General features: G+C 50.4%; 1 protein-coding gene across 2 annotated transcripts in view; it reads right to left on the bottom strand.

Moving 5' to 3' along the window:
- Positions 1-178: 178 nt before the first annotated feature.
- plxnb3 (plexin B3) overlaps positions 179-18738 on the bottom strand; it is a 179449-nt gene continuing 160889 nt past the window's right edge. For both annotated transcript variants that reach the window (XM_084554015.1, XM_084554016.1), the window contains exons 3-40: positions 18138-18551; positions 17273-18005; positions 16412-16591; positions 15127-15258; positions 14928-15028; positions 14597-14729; positions 13988-14147; positions 13799-13907; positions 12500-12608; positions 12278-12394; positions 12089-12202; positions 11845-11935; positions 11576-11745; positions 11332-11483; positions 11147-11252; positions 10334-10470; positions 10069-10245; positions 9827-9992; positions 9608-9739; positions 8619-8723; positions 8381-8542; positions 7764-7915; positions 7209-7309; positions 6892-7109; positions 6295-6473; positions 6032-6098; positions 5791-5937; positions 5585-5665; positions 5277-5355; positions 5088-5191; positions 4897-4978; positions 4655-4821; positions 4405-4565; positions 4179-4326; positions 3619-3683; positions 3462-3537; positions 3255-3329; positions 179-2927 (exon numbers count right to left, since the gene is read on the bottom strand). In XM_084554015.1, the coding sequence (XP_084410141.1) occupies positions 2823-2927; positions 3255-3329; positions 3462-3537; positions 3619-3683; positions 4179-4326; positions 4405-4565; positions 4655-4821; positions 4897-4978; positions 5088-5191; positions 5277-5355; positions 5585-5665; positions 5791-5937; positions 6032-6098; positions 6295-6473; positions 6892-7109; positions 7209-7309; positions 7764-7915; positions 8381-8542; positions 8619-8723; positions 9608-9739; positions 9827-9992; positions 10069-10245; positions 10334-10470; positions 11147-11252; positions 11332-11483; positions 11576-11745; positions 11845-11935; positions 12089-12202; positions 12278-12394; positions 12500-12608; positions 13799-13907; positions 13988-14147; positions 14597-14729; positions 14928-15028; positions 15127-15258; positions 16412-16591; positions 17273-18005; positions 18138-18535 (5691 nt within the window). In that variant the 5' untranslated portion in view covers positions 18536-18551 and the 3' untranslated portion in view covers positions 179-2822. The remainder of the gene's footprint in view (positions 2928-3254; positions 3330-3461; positions 3538-3618; positions 3684-4178; positions 4327-4404; positions 4566-4654; positions 4822-4896; positions 4979-5087; positions 5192-5276; positions 5356-5584; positions 5666-5790; positions 5938-6031; positions 6099-6294; positions 6474-6891; positions 7110-7208; positions 7310-7763; positions 7916-8380; positions 8543-8618; positions 8724-9607; positions 9740-9826; positions 9993-10068; positions 10246-10333; positions 10471-11146; positions 11253-11331; positions 11484-11575; positions 11746-11844; positions 11936-12088; positions 12203-12277; positions 12395-12499; positions 12609-13798; positions 13908-13987; positions 14148-14596; positions 14730-14927; positions 15029-15126; positions 15259-16411; positions 16592-17272; positions 18006-18137; positions 18552-18738) is intronic.

Below are 18738 nucleotides of genomic sequence, written 5' to 3'. Positions count from 1 at the left end.
AACAGATTTTCTACTAATGGTTAGTTCACTGTCTGTTATGATAATGGGACATTTCAGTGTCTGTGTCGAGTCCACTAAACCAGACCCAGACCAGGTCATTTCTCTTACATATGATTAATAAACACGTCTAATGTTCTCAGTCTGTCGCTGTAAAACGACGACACGTCACAAACAGAAACCTGTTAAAATTAGAAATTTATTTTTACATGATACAAATTGTGTTTGGCCTCCTGCCTTTTCACAATAAAAAGCACATTTCCATTTCAGACTGACTCGCCTTCATCATCGTCGTCATCGTCATCATCATCATCATTTGCAGACAAGTATTTACAGACACATTTACACAATGTTAGCAAACTGTACACAGTCAGTAGAAAATCAGTCTGAGCTTCATTACAACTGATCCTGGAGTTATTTTACACAAACCCTTAAACGTTTTAATTCCCTTGTAGAAAAAAAAACAAAACAATCAGAGATCAGGTGACATACTCATCATCATCAGAGTTTAAGCCCCGCCCCTCATCTTAGAAATAAAAAAGAGAGAAAGATACTCTGAAGAAGCACCTTAAAGTTTCATTCATCATCACACGCATGCAGAAGTTTATTCTGACCAAAGAACTACAACTACGGGTCAAACACAGGCTCAAAAAACACACAAGGCAAAAACACAGAGGAAAGACGTTCAGAGAAATATTAGAAGAAGAAGAAGAAGAAGAAAAGTCTGGAAGCTGTGAGCAGACGGCAGGAAGAGCATTCAGCAAAACCTGGTTCAGTTTCCAGCGTCAGAGTCCGTCGTCTGATTGTTGTTCATCGCAGCTAAAACAAAATGGCCGCTGCGGTTAAAACATCCTGACAGGAAACGGATGCTGCTTCCTGAGAGGATGGAACGTGTCACATCGGCTCAACGTTGGCGTCGTTTGGTTCAGTCTGATTCATGCGACGTGTCGCTCTGTAAACTCTGAACGAACCAGTGAAACCTCACAATGGACGCGCCAACGTTAGCATCGTTTAGCTACGGTGGCGTCATTTATCACAATAACACTGTTTATATGAGATTAAACCAAAGAGCCGCCACATTTCTGATGTCAGAGCTAGCATGCAGCTAGCACACCTGATATTATGTACAGTGTATAATGTTACACATTATACCAGCAGAAAACAGCTAGCATAGCATATCTGGGATTATGCTAACTGTTTATAGCCCATCCAGTAGTAATTTTAAAAATGCAGCTGTTCTGACGGTCTCTCTACAATTCTCAAAAGTTCTGATAAAATTTTTATTTTTATTGTGAGGGACAGAAAAAGCTAGCATATCTGCAATGCTAGCTGCTTTTAGCTAGCCAACACCAACGGTAACCTACAAACTATCACGTTTTGATTCTTTGTGGTTCTAGCGGTTTGTAGCATATGTCTGATGTGATGCTAACAGTTTGTAGCATATGTCTGTTGTGATGCTAACAGTTTGTAGCATATGTTTGATGTGATGCTAACAGTTTGTAGCATATGTCTGTTGTGATGCTAACAGTTTGTAGCATATGTTTGATGTGATGCTAACAGTTTGTAGCTTATGTTTGATGTGATGCTAACAGTTTGTAGCATAAGTTTGATGTGATTCTCGCGGTTTGTAGCATATGCGTGATGTGATGCTAACAGTTTGTAGCATATGTTTGATGAGATGCTAACGGTTTGTAGCATATGTGTGATGTCATGCTAACAGTTTGTAGCATATGTTTGATGTGATGCTAACAGTTTGTAGCTTATGTTTAATGTGATGCTAACAGTTTGTAGCATATGTCTGATGTGATGCTAACAGTTTGTAGCATAAGTTTAATGTGATGCTAACAGTTTGTAGCATATGTTTAATGTGATGCTAACAGTTTGTAGCATAAGTTTGATGTGATGCTAGCGGTTTGTAGCTTATGTTTAATGTGATGCTAGCGGTTTGTCGCGGTTATTAGCTCTGCTCTTGTTGTTTCTTCCCTGGTTCAATAAAAGTTAACAACATTCAAATTTATCTTCCCATGAGACACTGGGACACACGATCAATAAGGCTTCTGTCCGAGCAGACAGCGCCACCTAGCTGCAGGAGTGAAGGCACAGCCGGGATAAATAAGTATAAATAGGACTCACAGTATGTACACACAATAAGTTAGTGACTAGCTAACACACACTCTCACTCCTCAGCTCCTCCAGGGTTCTGATTGTTTTGATCAGCTTCTGTTTCAGCAGGTTCGACTTTAACGTTTTAAATGTTCGGTGTGACTCTGGTTTCTGGACTGGACCCGGTCAGGAGGAAGAACCGGGCCAGGGCCTGAAGAGAACCTCACCCTTCTGCTGCTGCAGAAACCAGAGTCACACTGAAACCTGGTTTAAACGCTCCCTGATCCCGATTCTCTTATTGCGTGTTATTGGCATCTCCAGAGTCAGAGCAGCTGGTTTCAGTAGAAAAGGCAAAACATACAAAACAGCACGTCTGTCAACACGTGATCAGAGTAGAAACTATTTAAATTGTGCTTTTTTAACTCACAGACAGCAGAACAGCAGGGAACTCTGGGAAATGTAGTGCAAGGCAGCAGGTGACAGCGATGTTCCCTGATCTGATTGGTTAGATTGTCGTTCTCCACCACAGTCTGTTTGTTTCGTGTTATTTTAACGTTAGCTCGATGCTAGCGAACGTTACTCTGCTGCTGTGAAGGAATCTGAAAAACCTCCTGAGTCCGACTATAAAAACACACACACACACACACACACAGGAAGACACAGCGTCACAGCCGTCCAATCGTTTCCACCGCTTCAGTCCATCTGCAGGTCAGAGGTCAGGATCAGAGGTCAGTGACCTTGTTCTCCACCAGGGCGGCGACCTGCTGCAGCCGATAGGCTAACTGCATCTTCTGACCAGAACTGTCCTCCTCCAGAGACATGATGATCTGACAGACAGGTACACAGAGTCGTTTAGTTTTTAGACGAGTACTGAAGAAATAAAACTATTGATACAGAGCTAGCTACAATGCTTCTGTATTAATGACTAGCATATCTGCACTGCTAGCTGCTTTTAGCTAGCCCACACCATGGAGACTTCTAACAGTTACTCATACTCTAAATTTAGTAAACATCTCTTTTTGTGATGCTAGTGTTGTGTAGCATATATCCAATGTGATGCTGTTGTGGTTCCACATCATGGAGCTAGTAGTGAGACACTGTGTTCGTCACTGCTCTCAATCAATAAATAAAGTTTATTAAAAACTACAAATTACCTGGTCGTAATATTTGTTGATGTATTTGTAGAGTTCATGGAGCGCAACAAGAGTGTTCATCTCTGAGGCAAAACTCTGCAGAGAGAGAGACAGAGACAGAGACAGACAGAGACAGAGACAGAGACAAAGAGACAGAGAGACAGGTGGTTAGATGACGTCCCTGCTGGTGTCTCCTGTCCTGACTCATGACCAGTTTTGTTGACTGACCCCAGACAGTTCAGTCAGAGTAGAGTTCATCTCCTGGTAACAGCCTGACGCCGCGCTGTGGATGTCACTGTAGTACCTGCACACAGCACACAGTCAGTGTTTCTATGGTAACTGTACAGCTGAGAGCGTTTCTACGGTAACAGAAGAGCTGTCTCACCTCTCCACCAGCTGTTTGTATCGGGGGATCTCTCTGGCGTAGAGCAGCTTGTTGACAGGAGAGTCCTGATTGGACGAAAAGATCCCATGAGGTCAGGAGGTCACACAACAGCAGAGAGACAGAGAGACAGAGAGAGAGACAGAGAGACAGACAGAGAGACAGACAGACAGAGAGACAGAGAGAGAGACAGAGAGACAGACAGAGAGACAGACAGACAGAGAGACAGAGAGAGAGACAGACAGACAGACAGAGACAGACAGACAGACAGACAGACAGACAGACAGAGAGAGAGACAGAGAGACAGACAGAGAGACAGAGAGAGAGACAGACAGACAGACAGACAGAGAGAGAGACAGACAGAGAGAGAGACAGAGAGACAGACAGAGACAGAGAGACAGAGAGGACAGACAGAGAGAGACAGACAGGGGACAGAGAGACAGACAGGCAGACAGACAGAGAGACAGAGAGGACAGACAGAGAGAGACAGACAGGGGACAGAGAGACAGACAGGCAGACATACAGACAGACAGAGAGAGGACAGAGAGACAGACAGGCCGTACCCGTCCCACTTTGTGCTCAGACGTGGTGCAGGAGTCGATGAAGGTCTGAGCGATGACAGACAGGACGGCGTCGATGCTGTCTGTCACCTGGACGTCCAACACAAACTGAGGGTTCTTCAGGATGTTGACCCAGAACCTGAGAGGGAGACTGGAGAGAGACGGACAGGTCAGAGAGAGAGCGGTGACCTTCCTGTCATGTGACAGGTCTACCAGGTGTGTGTCTCACCTGTTGGTCTTCCAGATGTGGACGGTCTCTGGGTCGTCGATCTCGTGTTTTTCTGCCATGTCGTCCAGAAAATCAAAGAAGAAGCGAACGGCGATCGGAGGAGGACGCTTCGTACTGAGGATCGCCACGAAGACGTCGTCCACAAACTTCTGTAGCGTCCCCTGTGGAGAGACAGACAGGTGAGACACAGACAGGTGAGACAGGACAGGTGGGACGTAGGTAGGACACAGACAGGAAGTGTCAGTGTTACCTTCATGGACAGCAGCCTGGTCAGGTAGATCTCAGGTATGGCCTTGGCCCTCTCTCGCTCCCTCATGCTGCTCTTCCTGTGTTTTGGGATCTCTGGATCTTCACTGCTCTTCACCAGGTGCCACAGACGTAGACCCTCCTCCTCCTCACCCTCCAGCATGGGGGTTTCTATGGCAAACACAGATGTTAATGACGTTCTAAAGGGTTCTAGTTGTTGTTCTATGTGGGCTCAATCGTTCTTACTCTCTCCGGTCTGGAAAACCTGGTTGACTCCTCCTGAACTCTGAGAACGAGGAATCAGAGCAACCGTTGCTCCGTCTGGGACCTGAAGAGGAGGAGGAGGAGAACCGAGACGTAAACAAGGAGGTGGAGAACGAGGAGGGGGGAGGAGCAGAGGAGGTGGAGGTGCGCTGTGATTGGTCGACGGTTGTTACCTTGTAGTGCTGCAGCGTGTTGAGGCGCTTCCAGCGTCCCTGAACCACCGCCGTGACATCATCATCAGACAGGGTCAGGTGACCGGCCTGACCTGAACGCCACTCTGTCAACAAGTAGAGACACAACGTGAGCTGTCAGTCAAACCACAGACAGGTGAGACAGGTGAGACAGGTAAGACAGGTGTGTACCAAGATCCAGGCTGTCTGCTGATGGTCTCTGAGAGAACGGAGCACCTCTGTAGACCTGATCCAAGATCTTATCCTTCACCTGCACACAGACAGGTAGACAGACAGACAGGTTAGAGGCAGGTAGACAGGTATGTAGGTGAGACAGACAGGTAGACAGACAGACAGGTAGGTTGGAGGCAGGTAGACAGGTACGTAGGTGAGACAGACAGGTAGACAGACAGGTAGGTTGGAGGCAGGTAGACAGGTACGTAGGTGAGACAGACAGGTAGACAGACAGGTAGGTTGGAGGCAGGTAGACAGGTACGTACCTGTGTGATGGTGTCGGTGTCGAGCACCTTAACGGGACACGGCTGAACCTCGACGCCATTCTTCACCAACACCGTCAGAGTCTGAGTGAGAGAGACAAGGACAGGTGAGACAGGCTCTGAGAGAGACCAGGACAAAGAGGTGAGACAGGTACAGGCAGAGAGACAGGAGGAGGAGTTCCTGCCATCCTTTGCGTTGCCATGGTTACCATAGCGCAGTAATCAATGTCCTCTCGCAGCAGGTGACTGTCGTTGAGCGTCCGTTTGGCTTTTCCCGTCACGGCGTCCACCGGCCCTTTGTCCACCTGATACTTTATGGCCCGGTAGAGCATGTAGAGAGGCTCCCCCGCCACCTCCTGAAAGACGGACAGACAGACAGCTGATGGTGAGACAGGCTGTGAGACGGAAGCAGACAGGCAGAGACACAGGTACAGAGAGACAGACGGTTACCTTGAGGAAGGAGTAGAGGCAAATCGACATCCAGTTGGTCAACATCTTCTCAACGACCGTCTCTGTCCTGGAAGACAGACAGGAGGAGACATCAGACAGACAGACAGACAGGAGGAGACGTCAGACAGACAGGAGGAGACATCAGACAGACAGGAGGAGACGTCAGACAGACAGGAGGAGACGTCAGACAGACAGACAGCCAACCAGGCAGAGAGACAGACAGACATTGAGACAGGTACCTGAGACCTGTTTGGTTTACATACCGGCGCAGCATGAGTTTGGGGTTTTTGGCGACGTACTGTTGGACCAGGTCCTGCAGAAGACACTTCATGACCTCGGTGAAGTACTCCAGCTTGTCGTGCAGAGCCATGGTGAGCAGACTGGCAACGTAACCCCGGTCTCTCTGAGAGAAACCCTGCTGGGCCTCCAGGGTGTGGATGAACTGAGGGAGACACACAGACAGTAAACACCTCTGGATCTGAAGGGTCACCTGATCCACCTGAACCACCTGAACCACCAGATCCACCTGAACCACCTGAACCACCTGAACCACCAGATCCACCTGAACCACCTGCTCCACCTGAACCACCAGATCCACCTGGACCACCTGATCCACCTGAACCACCTGAACCACCAGATCCACCTGGACCACCTGATCCACCTGAACCATCTGAACCACCTGATCCACCTGAGCCACCTGATCCACCTGATCCACCTGAACCACCAGATCCATCTGAACCACCTGATCCACCTGATCCACCTGATCCACCTGAACCACCAGATCCATCTGAACCACCTGATCCACCTGATCCACCTGATCCACCTGAGCCACCTGATCCACCTGAACCACCACCACCCACCCGAGTGAGGAAGAGTCTGTTGTTGAGCAGGTTGTTGAGTTGCTGGAGGCCCTGCTCCACGGTCTGCCTCCTGGACTCCGGCAGGTCCAGCTGGCGACTCAGTGGCGCCGTCTGCTGGCCGGGGAAGAAGACTCTCTCTGCATACGTCTTGTAGTCCAGCAGGGGGACTCCTGGTCCCCCGACATCGCTGCTCAGATCCATCATCTCTGTCATCAGGTCTACAGTTGAAGAAAAGGAAACGTTTCAGACTAAAGTTTCCTTTCAGTCATGACCACGCTGATCTGGAGGAGAGTTTATTCACGGTGAGTTAAATTTACCGGTGAACTCTTTGCGGCACTGATCTCCTACGTTGATCTCCAGAGTCTCGAGCTGCAGCAGAACCTTCTTATAGTCTCTGAGAGCTTGTTTACTCTTCCTCCTGAACACAGAACACAAGAAAACTCAACGTTATAACAACACCTTTGAATTCAAGTGAAAACATTAAAACCAGAGAAAAGCTTCAGATAAATGAGTCTGTGCAGCAGACAGACAGGTGGACAGGTGGACAGGTGGACAGACAGACAGACAGACAGACAGTCAGACAGTCAGACAGACAGACAGACAGACAGACAGACAGTCAGACAGTCAGACAGACAGACAGACAGACAGACAGGTGGTCAGACAGACAGACAGACAGACAGACAGGTGGTCAGACAGACAGACAGACAGACAGACAGACAGACAGGTGGACAGACAGACAGACAGACAGACAGACAGACAGGTGGTCAGACAGACAGACAGACAGACAGTCAGACAGACAGACAGACAGACAGGTGGACAGGTGGTCAGACAGACAGACAGACAGGTAGTCAGACAGACAGACAGGTGCCTACCTGTACATGAGGATGACGACCAGCACTGACAGGATGATGACAGCTGCTCCCGCCCCCAAACTGATCTGAGCAGCCAATGGGACGGGAGACAGCAGAGAGTCAGTGTCGTACTGAACCAATCCCAGGTCCTTCTCCAGGTTCCCCATGACGACCTGAGAGACAGACAGGTGCACAGAGAGAGACACTCGGTGAGTAAATAAACGTCCTCGGTCGCCTGGACAGAACTAGGGACAGGAGCACCGGAACCAGGCCCATGTGGAGAACCAAAGAACCCAAAGTGTTCCACGTTGGGTTTTTAACATTTGGACATTTTATTTCTCCTGGACATCATCACGTTCTACCATTGTGATCATTATACAATCCAGAAGAAGATGGAGATTTCCTCCATGTTGTTCACACATGGAACTCCCCAGAGAAACCAGTCACCAAGGCATGCTACATATCAATGCTAAGCTAACTGTCACTACAACATGACTGTATTGTGTTTATTATCTGTAGTACCACCATTAAACCACTAGATGGAGGTAGAGGACCATGTAGGACCATGTGACAGGTATCAGACTGTGTCAGACTGGTCCAGACTGACTCATACATCCAGATCCTGACGGGCTACGTACCCTGAGGCTGGGCAGGTCGTTGCTGTCGTCCACACTCCTTGGCTGAACCTCTGGCGGTTCACAGTACAGGTGAGTGCTGTCCAGAGTTTTCACGTCACACGCCTGGTCGCCGAGCCAAGCCTTCACTTCCTCTCTGGTCATGGCGGTGGTCAGGTCCTTGCCCTGAGGGACACCATCAGAACAGACGGGATCAGATGATGTTTGAATCTAGGACCTCTCTGTGTGTTCAGTGCCATACCTCCACAGCGATCACTCCCCCGGGTTTGAAATGATACGGAGACCCTGGAGCTTCTTTGTTCAGAGGATCTAAGTGTGGGTCTGGATAATAAGAGAAGCTTCTACCCTGAGGAGCAGACAGGTAGAAAGACAGACAGGTAGAGAGACAGACAGGTAGAAAGACAGACAGGTTGGTACCATACACTCTGAAGACAACTGAGTCAGGTCAGTTTACAAATAGAGCAACAAGCCCCGTTCAGACCTTCCATTAATATCCACCCTGATCAATCTGACCTCACCTGGTCTCACCTGTTCATCATCACCTGTTTAACCTGGACTCTAGAGACCAGATCAGTGTTCACACCTGGACCTGCTTAACCTGGACTCTAGAGACCAGATCGGTGTTCACACCTGGACCTGCTTAACCTGGACTCTAGAGACCAGATCAGTGTTCACACCTGGACCTGCTTAACCTGGACTCTAGAGACCAGATCGGTGTTCACACCTGGACCTGCTTAACCTGGACTCTAGAGACCAGATCAGTGTTCACACCTGGACCTGCTTAACCTGGACTCTAGAGACCAGATCGGTGTTCACACCTGGACCTGTTTAACCTGGACTCTAGAGACCAGATCGGTGTTCACACCTGGACCTGTTTAACCTGGACACTAGAGACCAGATCGGTGTTCACACCTGGACCTGTTTAACCTGGACACTAGAGACCAGATCGGTGTTCACACCTGGACCTGCTTAACCTGGACTCTAGAGACCAGATCAGTGTTCACACCTGGACCTGCTTAACCTGGACTCTAGAGACCAGATCAGTGTTCACACCTGGACCTGTTTAACCTGGACTCTAGAGACCAGATCAGGGTTCACACCTGGACTTTAAACTGGTCACTTGTGATCAGATTCCTCAGGACGGGTGTGAATGTGAGTCCTGAACGAGGCCTCTGTGATATTCTGGTCTCACAGGTAGAGCTACAGACAGGTAGACGGACCGACAGGTACCTTGACGCTCTCGTAGTGGACTCTGACGTTATCGAGCTGAAACCAGACGCCTTTAACTTTGACCTCTGGGTTCACTTTTGGGGTCAAGCAGGTCATTTCAGAGGACGTCCTGACAGAACAACGCTCGGACACCTGACAAGATGAAGAGACGGTAGAGACAGGTTGAAGTAACCTCAGTATGAAGCACACAGTTGTCTCTGATTGGTCGGTTCATCTCACCGTTGTCATGGTGCTGTTGAAGACCAGCTGCTGCTTGGCGGTGAGGAGAGCCAATCGTCTCTTGCGTTTCACCCTCTGGACCTCCACAGGCTCCACCCACACCGATATGATTGGCTGCTGCACCACGTCCAGGTTCCTGCCCGTCACCATGATGACACGCCCACCTCTGAGGACAGGAAGTCAACACCTAATTAGGAGCGTTCGGTTACATCGATGACTGATTGTTGGTGATTGGTCCTTACGCGTAGAAGCTCTCGGCAGGCGTGGCGTCGGTGATGACGGGGTCGTCGAGGTAATGGAAGGTGACGTTTGGGACAGTCCGCTCAGCTTTCCCAAACAAAACCCTGACTGGAACTTCACCGGTCCGATTACTGGAACCAGTCTGGCACACCAGACGGGTTCCATTCACCTCCTCCACACTGAGAGCAGCAAGGAGACGAGAAGAAAACTGGTTTCAGTTCATTCCCATCGGTTTAGAATCGGCGGTGCTGCTGGGTCGGTACTCACATGTGGCAGGGCTGACGGCCCAGGAAGGCGCTCAGGTCAGACGTCTGTCCAGTCAACAGCTGCCGTCCTCTGATAGTCAGCCGGGTTCCTCCAGAGATCGGACCTTTATTGGGAACCAGATCCAGGAGCTGAGGATCCTGAACACAGATCAGATCAGAGTTAGAACGACTGTCGTCTAAAACCTGGACCTGAAGCCACATTTAAGGGTTCATTCCTTTTAATGACAGACTAGTGATACCACCAGTAACCACTAGGTGGCAGCCATTCATCAGTTCAGCACCTTTAATTCTTTAATTATAAGGTTGAGCTTTACCGTTTCTTTTTGGTAAAGCTTAAGTCACATGTGACTCTGAACCATCCCTCAGTTACGCTGCTATAGGCCGAGGAGGCTGAGGGACGGCCCATCTATTCAGACACTGCACAGATCACTGTTGTGTTTCCCTCAAAGAGGTGAGAAGAGATCTGTTCATGTCCGTCTGGTTGGAGACGCTCCAGCGACTTCAGAACCAGAACTACTCTGGAGGACGCTCATTCTGTAACAGGAGGGCATTCTGGGATACCTGCTTGCACCAAGTTACCTCCTGATGTGGGCGGGGCAAGAACACATCCAGGTATTTGGACTGTACTTGGTCAGACGGTTCAGAGACTGATGATGCTTCAACTTTCAGCGTTTTGCTCGTGGACACTTCAGCGTGTGGTCCACGTACTGGACATCGAACCCCTAACCCTCTGGGAGCATCCCAGGCTGAGGTTGTTGAGGTTACTCTGCTTTGACCCTGATGAACGTGGTCTACCTGTGTCTTCTGGTCTTACCTGATAGGTGAACATCTGCGTTGACCTCCCCGGTGGGGTTGTTCCCACGGTGATCAGGACGGGTCCCTGCGTCTGCGTCTCACTGGGCTGCAGCTCACACACAACCCTGACACACATGAACACACCTGGATGTCAGACAGGTGACTAGGACGTCGGTAGCCAGGTACGGGCCGACTGATCGTTACCTGGTGGAGATCTGGTATCCTTCAGGCTGAGGCAGACACTGAACACCTGCCACTGTGACTCCGCCCTCCACATCCTGGTACCTCATGCCCAGGTTAGACCCGGTGATCGTCACCAGGACTCCGCCCTCCAGAGGTCCAGAGAGGGGCTGCACCTGGAGACGGGCAGGCGGACAGACAGGTAGATTGTTTCCATGGTAGCGGGACATCTTGGGGACAGACAGACAGGGAGGACCGTGAGACTCACCTTTGTGATCTGAGGAGGTGGGCAGGTGTCCGCAGGTACACCGGAGCATGACTGGTTGTAAACACAGTTGGGGGCGGGGCTACCTGGACACCACACGCAGCCGTATTCTCTAGGCACCGCCCTGCACTGTGAGCAATCCGATTGGCCGGCTGAGCAGTCGTACAGCTGGACTGAATGTGAGCGAGAGACAAATGGCGTCAAACCTCAAACCCTGATACTGTCCTCACAAAGGTACATGTACAGAACACACACACAGGTGAGGTTCTTACGTCTGAGTCCAGGTAAGGTGTCGATGCGTCGCTTTCCTTTCCGCAGGTAGACAGGAGCTGAATACTGGAGCTGACTGACGGCGTACTGGAACTACACACACACAGACGCAATCAGATGATTTCACCACAGGTGTGTGTGTGTTACCTGGTGTGTGTGTTACCTGGTGTGTGTGTTACCTGGTGAGGGCTGCAGGTGAAGGTGTGTGTGTTACCTGGTGTGTGTGTTACCTGGTGTGTGTGTTACCTGGTGAGGGCTGCAGGTGAAGGTGTGTGTGCCGTCGTCCTGTGGCGTCTCCTCAGCCGTCAGGTTAAACTGGACGCCTTCGATCTCAACCACACAAACATAAGGAGCCTCGTCCTGCAGAGAGACGGCGCGGTTTAAACCGAGCTCAGACCAGAATGAGTCGACAGTCAACAGGTGGACATGTCTCACCGTGTAGACGTCCAGGTTTCGTCCCTGCAGCACCACGGTGGTGCTCAAGCCCATCGGCACTAAGGCAGAACTCTGCAGGGTGAAGACCAGAGGACAGGAAGAGGGACCAGGAGACTCCTGAAGACAAGGAAGAGACAAGGTGAGACAGAGGGCCATAGAGACAGACAGAGAGACACAGAGACATAGACACATAGGGACATAGCGACAGACAGGTTGTCTCACTCTCTGGTTGAGGATGATGTGTTGGTTGGGACAGCTGTGGTTGTGGGTGCAGAGTTGATCCAGAGGACACCAGCTACACCTCCACAGACTGTTGACACAGGCCAGACACCTGGAACACACCATCATCATCATCATCATCACCATCATCTTCATCACCATCACCATCATGTCTTTAACCTGATCAATGATTAATTGTTTCCATGGAAACTAAATCAAATGATCAAAGCTGCCAAACGTTTTCACGTTCTTCACATTTTTCTACATTTCTTCATAAAAACGACTCAAAACGTCGACACAGAAATATTACACTGGTTGAATCAGAGAGATGAACCAACACTGCATCATTCCAGCATCAGAACCTCATCCCTCCATCAAACATGGGGGTGCTAATGTCCTGGTTTGGGCCTGTTCTGCTACATCTGGACCAGGACGGCTTGTCCTCATTGATGGACCAATGAGTTCTGAATTCTACCAGTGAACTCTAAAAGAAAACGTCAGGACATCTGTCCATGAGCTGAATGTGAAGAGAAACTGGGTCATGCAGCAAGACAACGAGAACCAAGAACACAAGTGGTTCTACAAAAGAACGGTTAAAGAAGAACAAGATGAATGTTTAGGAACGGCCAAGTCAAAGTCCTGACCTTAATCCAATAGAAATGTTGTGGAAGGACCTGAAGCAAGCAGTTGATGTGAGGAAACCCACCAACATCTCAGAACTGAAGTGGTTCTGTTCTGAGGAATGGGCTAAAATTCCTCCAAGCTGCTGTAGACCCCTGATCAGCTGTTACCAGAAACATTTAGTGACAAGGAGGTCACAGCAGATACTGGACACAAGGAGGACATGATATGTAATATTGGCTCACTTTAATGAAATGGGTTAGGGTTAGGTTTCATGTTTTTGCAGAAATGTAGAAAATTCTGAAGAAAGTAAAAACTTAAAAGAAATCATGGTTCTGCTGATGAGGAGCATCACATCTGCTGGAAATAGAACAGAAGAAGAAGAAAGAGGAGGAGTTGGAAGAGAGAGGAAGTAGAAGTAGAAGTGTCCTCCTCCAGTCCTGAATGAGTCTTAGAAGACGACCCAGATGTCTCCACGTCTCCATCGTCTCTGTCCACATTGACTCCATCTTGGTTCATCTTGTTCTTCTACCTCCATGTTTCTGTCCCTCACCTCACGTTGATGTATTAGGAGCTGATTAGTAGAGGTTACCATGGTTACCACCACCACCTCTACTCCTCATCCATCAGTGCAGGAACACCTTCTCCATGTTACTCTATTTATTTTACTGGGGGTCTTACTGTGAACTCTGGTTCAGTCGACTCACGGCTCCACAGTCGTAGAAGGTCATGTTGCCCGTGGCGACGGTCACGTGACCGAACATCAGCGACACGGGGAGGACGACGTGATCTGCAGGCGTGAAGGTAGAGGGGTCACTCAGCAGGAGGTCAGAGACCGAGACCCAGCGGAGACTCAGGGGTCTAACTCACCACTTCCTGTGGGCGTGGCCGGGAGGAGCTGGGGCGCCGGTGACTGACAGGTGATGCTGGTTCCCGTGACGATGGCAGGACAAGGCGGGAGGAGCCCGAAGACGCAGGACAGAGACTCCGCCTCCGCGAGGGCAGGGAGCTGGACGACTGACAGCGTTACCTAGGAGACGGGGACATGGTTAGTGTTGGTTCAGAACCAGGAACAAACTGAGACACAACTCTGGTCCTGGAGGGAGACATCATGGACGTGGTCCTCTCTGGTCCATTTATTCAGACTTCTCAGAGACAGACGTCCACAGTAAATAACCTGAGCGTCAACATCTGTGTCTGTGACAAACGGGTTAAGATCAGAGGACGGTTTGTCTCTAAGGTTTTCTCATCAGAACTACTAACTCTACTTTATTGATACTTCAGTATTTAGTTTATTTAACCACTGAGACAGATACGGACTCATATCTAACGTAGTCTGGACACGTCTGTTTGTTCTGTTTCATTCAAAATAAAAGTTGAAGGAAAGTAAAATAATCCACCATCAGTATCACCATGGCAACAGGTCAATAAAGAGCTCAGAGGACGGACGGATCTGGACCGGCGCTCGCTGCATCTCACCTGCGTCTGCTCGTCTCTGCTCTGATTGGCCGGCGTCACGCTCTGCACCGCCACGCACTGATTGGTCGGCTGGAAGCTCCAGAGCCAGTGGTTGGGCTGCAGGTGGCGCTCACACTCGTGTTTACGGGAACATCTGGAGGAGAAGAGCAACAGCAGCAACATGAAGCACACGTCTGTCTCCTGCAGGTCCTCCGACGTCCACCAGAGGACGCTGCACACACACCAACGGCTTCTCCTTCTTCTGCTCAGACCTTCACAATAAAAGTCTCAGCAGGAAGTTTACTGTGAAAGGTTCATGAAACTATAAAAACTATAAGAGGTGTGGACGTACCGTCCCTCCAGGACACACCAGCCACAGTACGGGTCTCTGACAGCGAGACAGGACCGACAGTCTGTCTGTCTCTCACAGGACGAGACGGGGACCTTGGACAGCTGAGGGACAGACAGGAAACAGTTTGTTTTCACTTTTCTGTTTGAACAGAGAAAGAACAAAAGGAGGAAGGACGAGAGGACGAGAGGACGAGTCTCACCCGTCTGCTGGTCAGGACGTAAACGTGCTGCTGGCTCTCGTCCAATAGGAGGTCGGCGCTGATGGCGCTGCCGGCGGTGTCCACCAACACGCTGCCGTAGAGATCACCTGACCGGTCGGAGCGCACCAACACCTGCAACACAGAGATCAGCCAAAACATAATGACCAGGCCTCAGACAAGATCTGGACCAACCAGAACCTACATGGAGCTGTGACACGGCTCAACCGTCGGCTGGTCCACGTTTGGTTCCACAACAAAACCTTCAGATGATTTACAACTAAAAAAACTAAACCTGTAAATGTCTCTGTGGAAGAAGAAGAGGAAGAAGTACAAGAACAAGAAGAAGAGGAAGAAGAAGACAAAGAAGAAGAAGAAAAACAAGAAATAGCAGAAGAAGAGGAGGACAAAGAGAGAACAGAAGAAAAAGAAAAGAACAAAAAGAAGAAGAAGAACGAGGATGAAGGAGAAGAAAAACAGGAAGAAGAAGAAAAGGAAGAAGAACAAGAAGAAGAGGAAGAACAAGAATAACTTGAGAACCCGTAGGAACTCTCTGCATTTAAACATTATTATGGGATGTTTGCTGACTGCTGTTAGATGGAGCTCTCAAACAGAAACAGCTAAACCTGCGTCTGGCTGTCGATTGGTTATCGCTCCCTCAGGTGCATTCTGGGTAATGAGTGTGTGTGATTAATTATTAAGGGGGAGCATCAAAGCCTCCGAGCCAGGATTACAGTCCTCGTGTCTCTGTGAGGACACACCTCCAGGAACTTTAAAAACTTCTCAAAGCCTCCCCATCGTCTGTCCCAGGACCAGGCAGAGTGTCCCAGAGTGTCCCAGAGTGTCCTCACTGAGACAGATGGTAAACGCTTCAGGGGCGTCCTGCTGGATCCTTACCCAGAATGCCCCTGGGGGACCAATAACCATCTGAGCGTGCTCCCATGTGACACGCCTCAGGCTCATTAACAACAACACAGCAGTCAGTCAGCAGGGCGACGGTTTAAAGCCTCTGCTCAAGGGCACAATGGTCACCACAGACCCACACCAGATATCAGTCATGGGGGAGGAGGGGGGAGGAGGAGGGGAGGGAGGGGAGAGAGAGGGAGGGAGAGAGAGAGGGAGAGAGAGAGGGAGAGAGGGAGGGAGGGGAGAGAGAGGGAGGGAGAGAGAGAGGGAGAGAGAGAGGGAGAGAGGGAGGGAGGGAGGGAGGGAGGGGAGAGGAGATGAGAGGAGAGAAGGGGGAGGAGAAGACGGGGGAGAGAGGAGAAGACTGAGTTCCTGTCTTCACCTTGGACAGTCGTCCGTCTCTGTCTCCCAGGAAAGCGATGGAGTGTCCCGCTTCCGTTGCCGTGGTGACAGCAGTCAGCTGGGTGGAGGAGGTGATGGTGGGCGTGGCCGAGAGGGGCACCGCACTGGCGATGGGGTTGGGGGTGTGTTCCCCCCCACAGGGGTACTCTGAGAGAGAGACCTTAGAGATGAATGGAGAGAGAGAGAAGTGACCAGAAGTATGTGGACGCTCCAACGACTCACTCTACAGCCACAGTGTGTGTGTGTGTGTCAGGTGTGTGTGTGTGTGTGATATGTGGGTCAGATTCATCCAGATGTTTGATTGACAGCTGTCTGACGATCAGTCCAGCTGCTGCAGTGCTCTAATCCTCTCAGTATTAAGGTCAACAGGAGACAGACAGATGTGCTCCAGCTGTCATCGATGTGCTAGTGGTGATGCTAGATGCTAGTGGTGATGCTAATGGTGATGCTAGATGCTAGTGGTGATGCTAATGGTGATGCTAGATGCTAGTGGTGATGCTAATGGTGATGCTAGATGCTAGTGATGATGCTAATGGTGATGCTAGTGGTGATGATAATGGGGATGGTGATGCTAATGGTGATGCTAGATGCTAGTGGTGATGCTAATGGTGATGCTAGATGCTAATGGTGATGCTAGATGCTAGTGGTGATGCTAATGGTGATGCTAGATGCTAATGGTGATGCTAGATGCTAGTGGTGATGCTTATGGTGATGCTAGATGCTAGTGGTGATGCTAGATGCTAGTGGTGATGCTAATAGTGATGCTAGTGGTGATGCTAGTCAGTGGGCTTACATCAGTCCGTGTGAGTGGACGGAGACACAGGACGTCACGTTTGTTTACCTTTGGCAGTTTGAGACATTTTGAGGACACGGCGTATTCGATGTAGGCCTCTTCCTGTCCGCTGCGGCCCCGCCCCCCCTCCGTGTAGCACACTTCCTGCGCTCTCTGCAGCATGGCGTCCAGCTCCTCCATCCCATAGATGCACAGCGCCGAGCGGCTCGTTGCCACAGGTGTGGACGCCTGCCCCGCTGCCATGACGACAAACAGGGCGGGTTTGCCCGAGTGGTTTCCTAGCCACGCCCCCTGCGCCAGGTTGTAGCCGCCCTCGCACAGCAGCGGCACCTCCACGTACGAGTAGAAGCTGCGGTCGGAGGTGCAGAGCCGGGAGGCGTAGCTTCGGTACTCCTTCTTGTGCCACATGTCCCGCCGCGAGAACAGGAAGTAAACGTGGTTGCCGTGAGCGACGGCCTTCACAAAGTGGTTGTTGTACTCAGAGTAACTACCCACAACCAGCTTCCCCAGCTCCTCCTCCTGGGAGAACGCCCGGCGAGGGGGAACCACCGGGAACAGGCGCCGCGTCGTGATTGGTGGGATGTCACCAGGGCCTTTGCTGGTGTAGCCTCGACCAACCAGCATCAGGCGCAGCACGCCGTCAGCTCCGCCCCCTTCCTGCTTGCTGTTTGTAGTTATCACCACGCCAACGGTGGAGACCCGGGGGTCGTTGGCGGCGACGTACTGAGTGTCGACGGGGTTGGACGTCTGGTAGATGAGCTGAGAGATGTTGGACAGACTCCTGCAGAGACACAGAGGACACACCGTCAGGTTACCATGGTTACTGGATTCCCAGCATGCACTGCTAGCAGCAATACCCAAAATATGAACATAGTTTACTAGGTTGCTATGACAACATGGCGACCTGACTCACCTCTTCTCACAGATTCCCTGGTAGAGCGACCCACACACAATCAGACTGCCTGGCTCCGCCCCCTGCCCCGCCTCCATCAGCAGCAGCTTGTTGTGGTTGTGAGTGAGCGTGGCCGAGTGGCAGTCCTGGGGGACGATGGGGGGGAGGCAGTCGGGGGAGTCCAGTTGAGGGCCGGTCCTCACGTGTGACACCTTCTTCATGTCAGACGTCAGCTGATACAGGTGATCGACGCCGCCCACATACAGAAACCCCGCCCCCGGGTCCAGCAGCAGGTGAGTCAGGGGGTCGCCTTCTAGGTCCACCCACTGCACCGAGGCGTCTGTAAGGTGGGAGGGAGGGGGAAGGAGGAGGAGGAGGAGGAGGGGGAGGAGTGATGGGGCGATGGAGGAGGCCAACATGGCAGCTCCTCTTTATCTGCAACAGAGAATAAACACTGATCAGCTGGGTTCAAGAGGCACAGATTATAACGGACACAAACATTAGGACAGAAAGTTGTAGACATGTCGATTATTTGAAATTATTAGTTGACGTTGTTCCTCATCAGCTGTTGTTGAGAAAAAAACTCAAAAGAATCAAGAGCAGATGCTAAGGCTGCTACTAG

The sequence above is a fragment of the Chelon labrosus genome, assembly GCF_963514085.1.
Source record: "Chelon labrosus genome assembly, chromosome: 10".
In the NCBI taxonomy this organism is placed as follows: Eukaryota; Metazoa; Chordata; class Actinopteri; order Mugiliformes; family Mugilidae; genus Chelon; species Chelon labrosus.
This window is presented reverse-complemented; position numbering and strand designations above follow the sequence as displayed.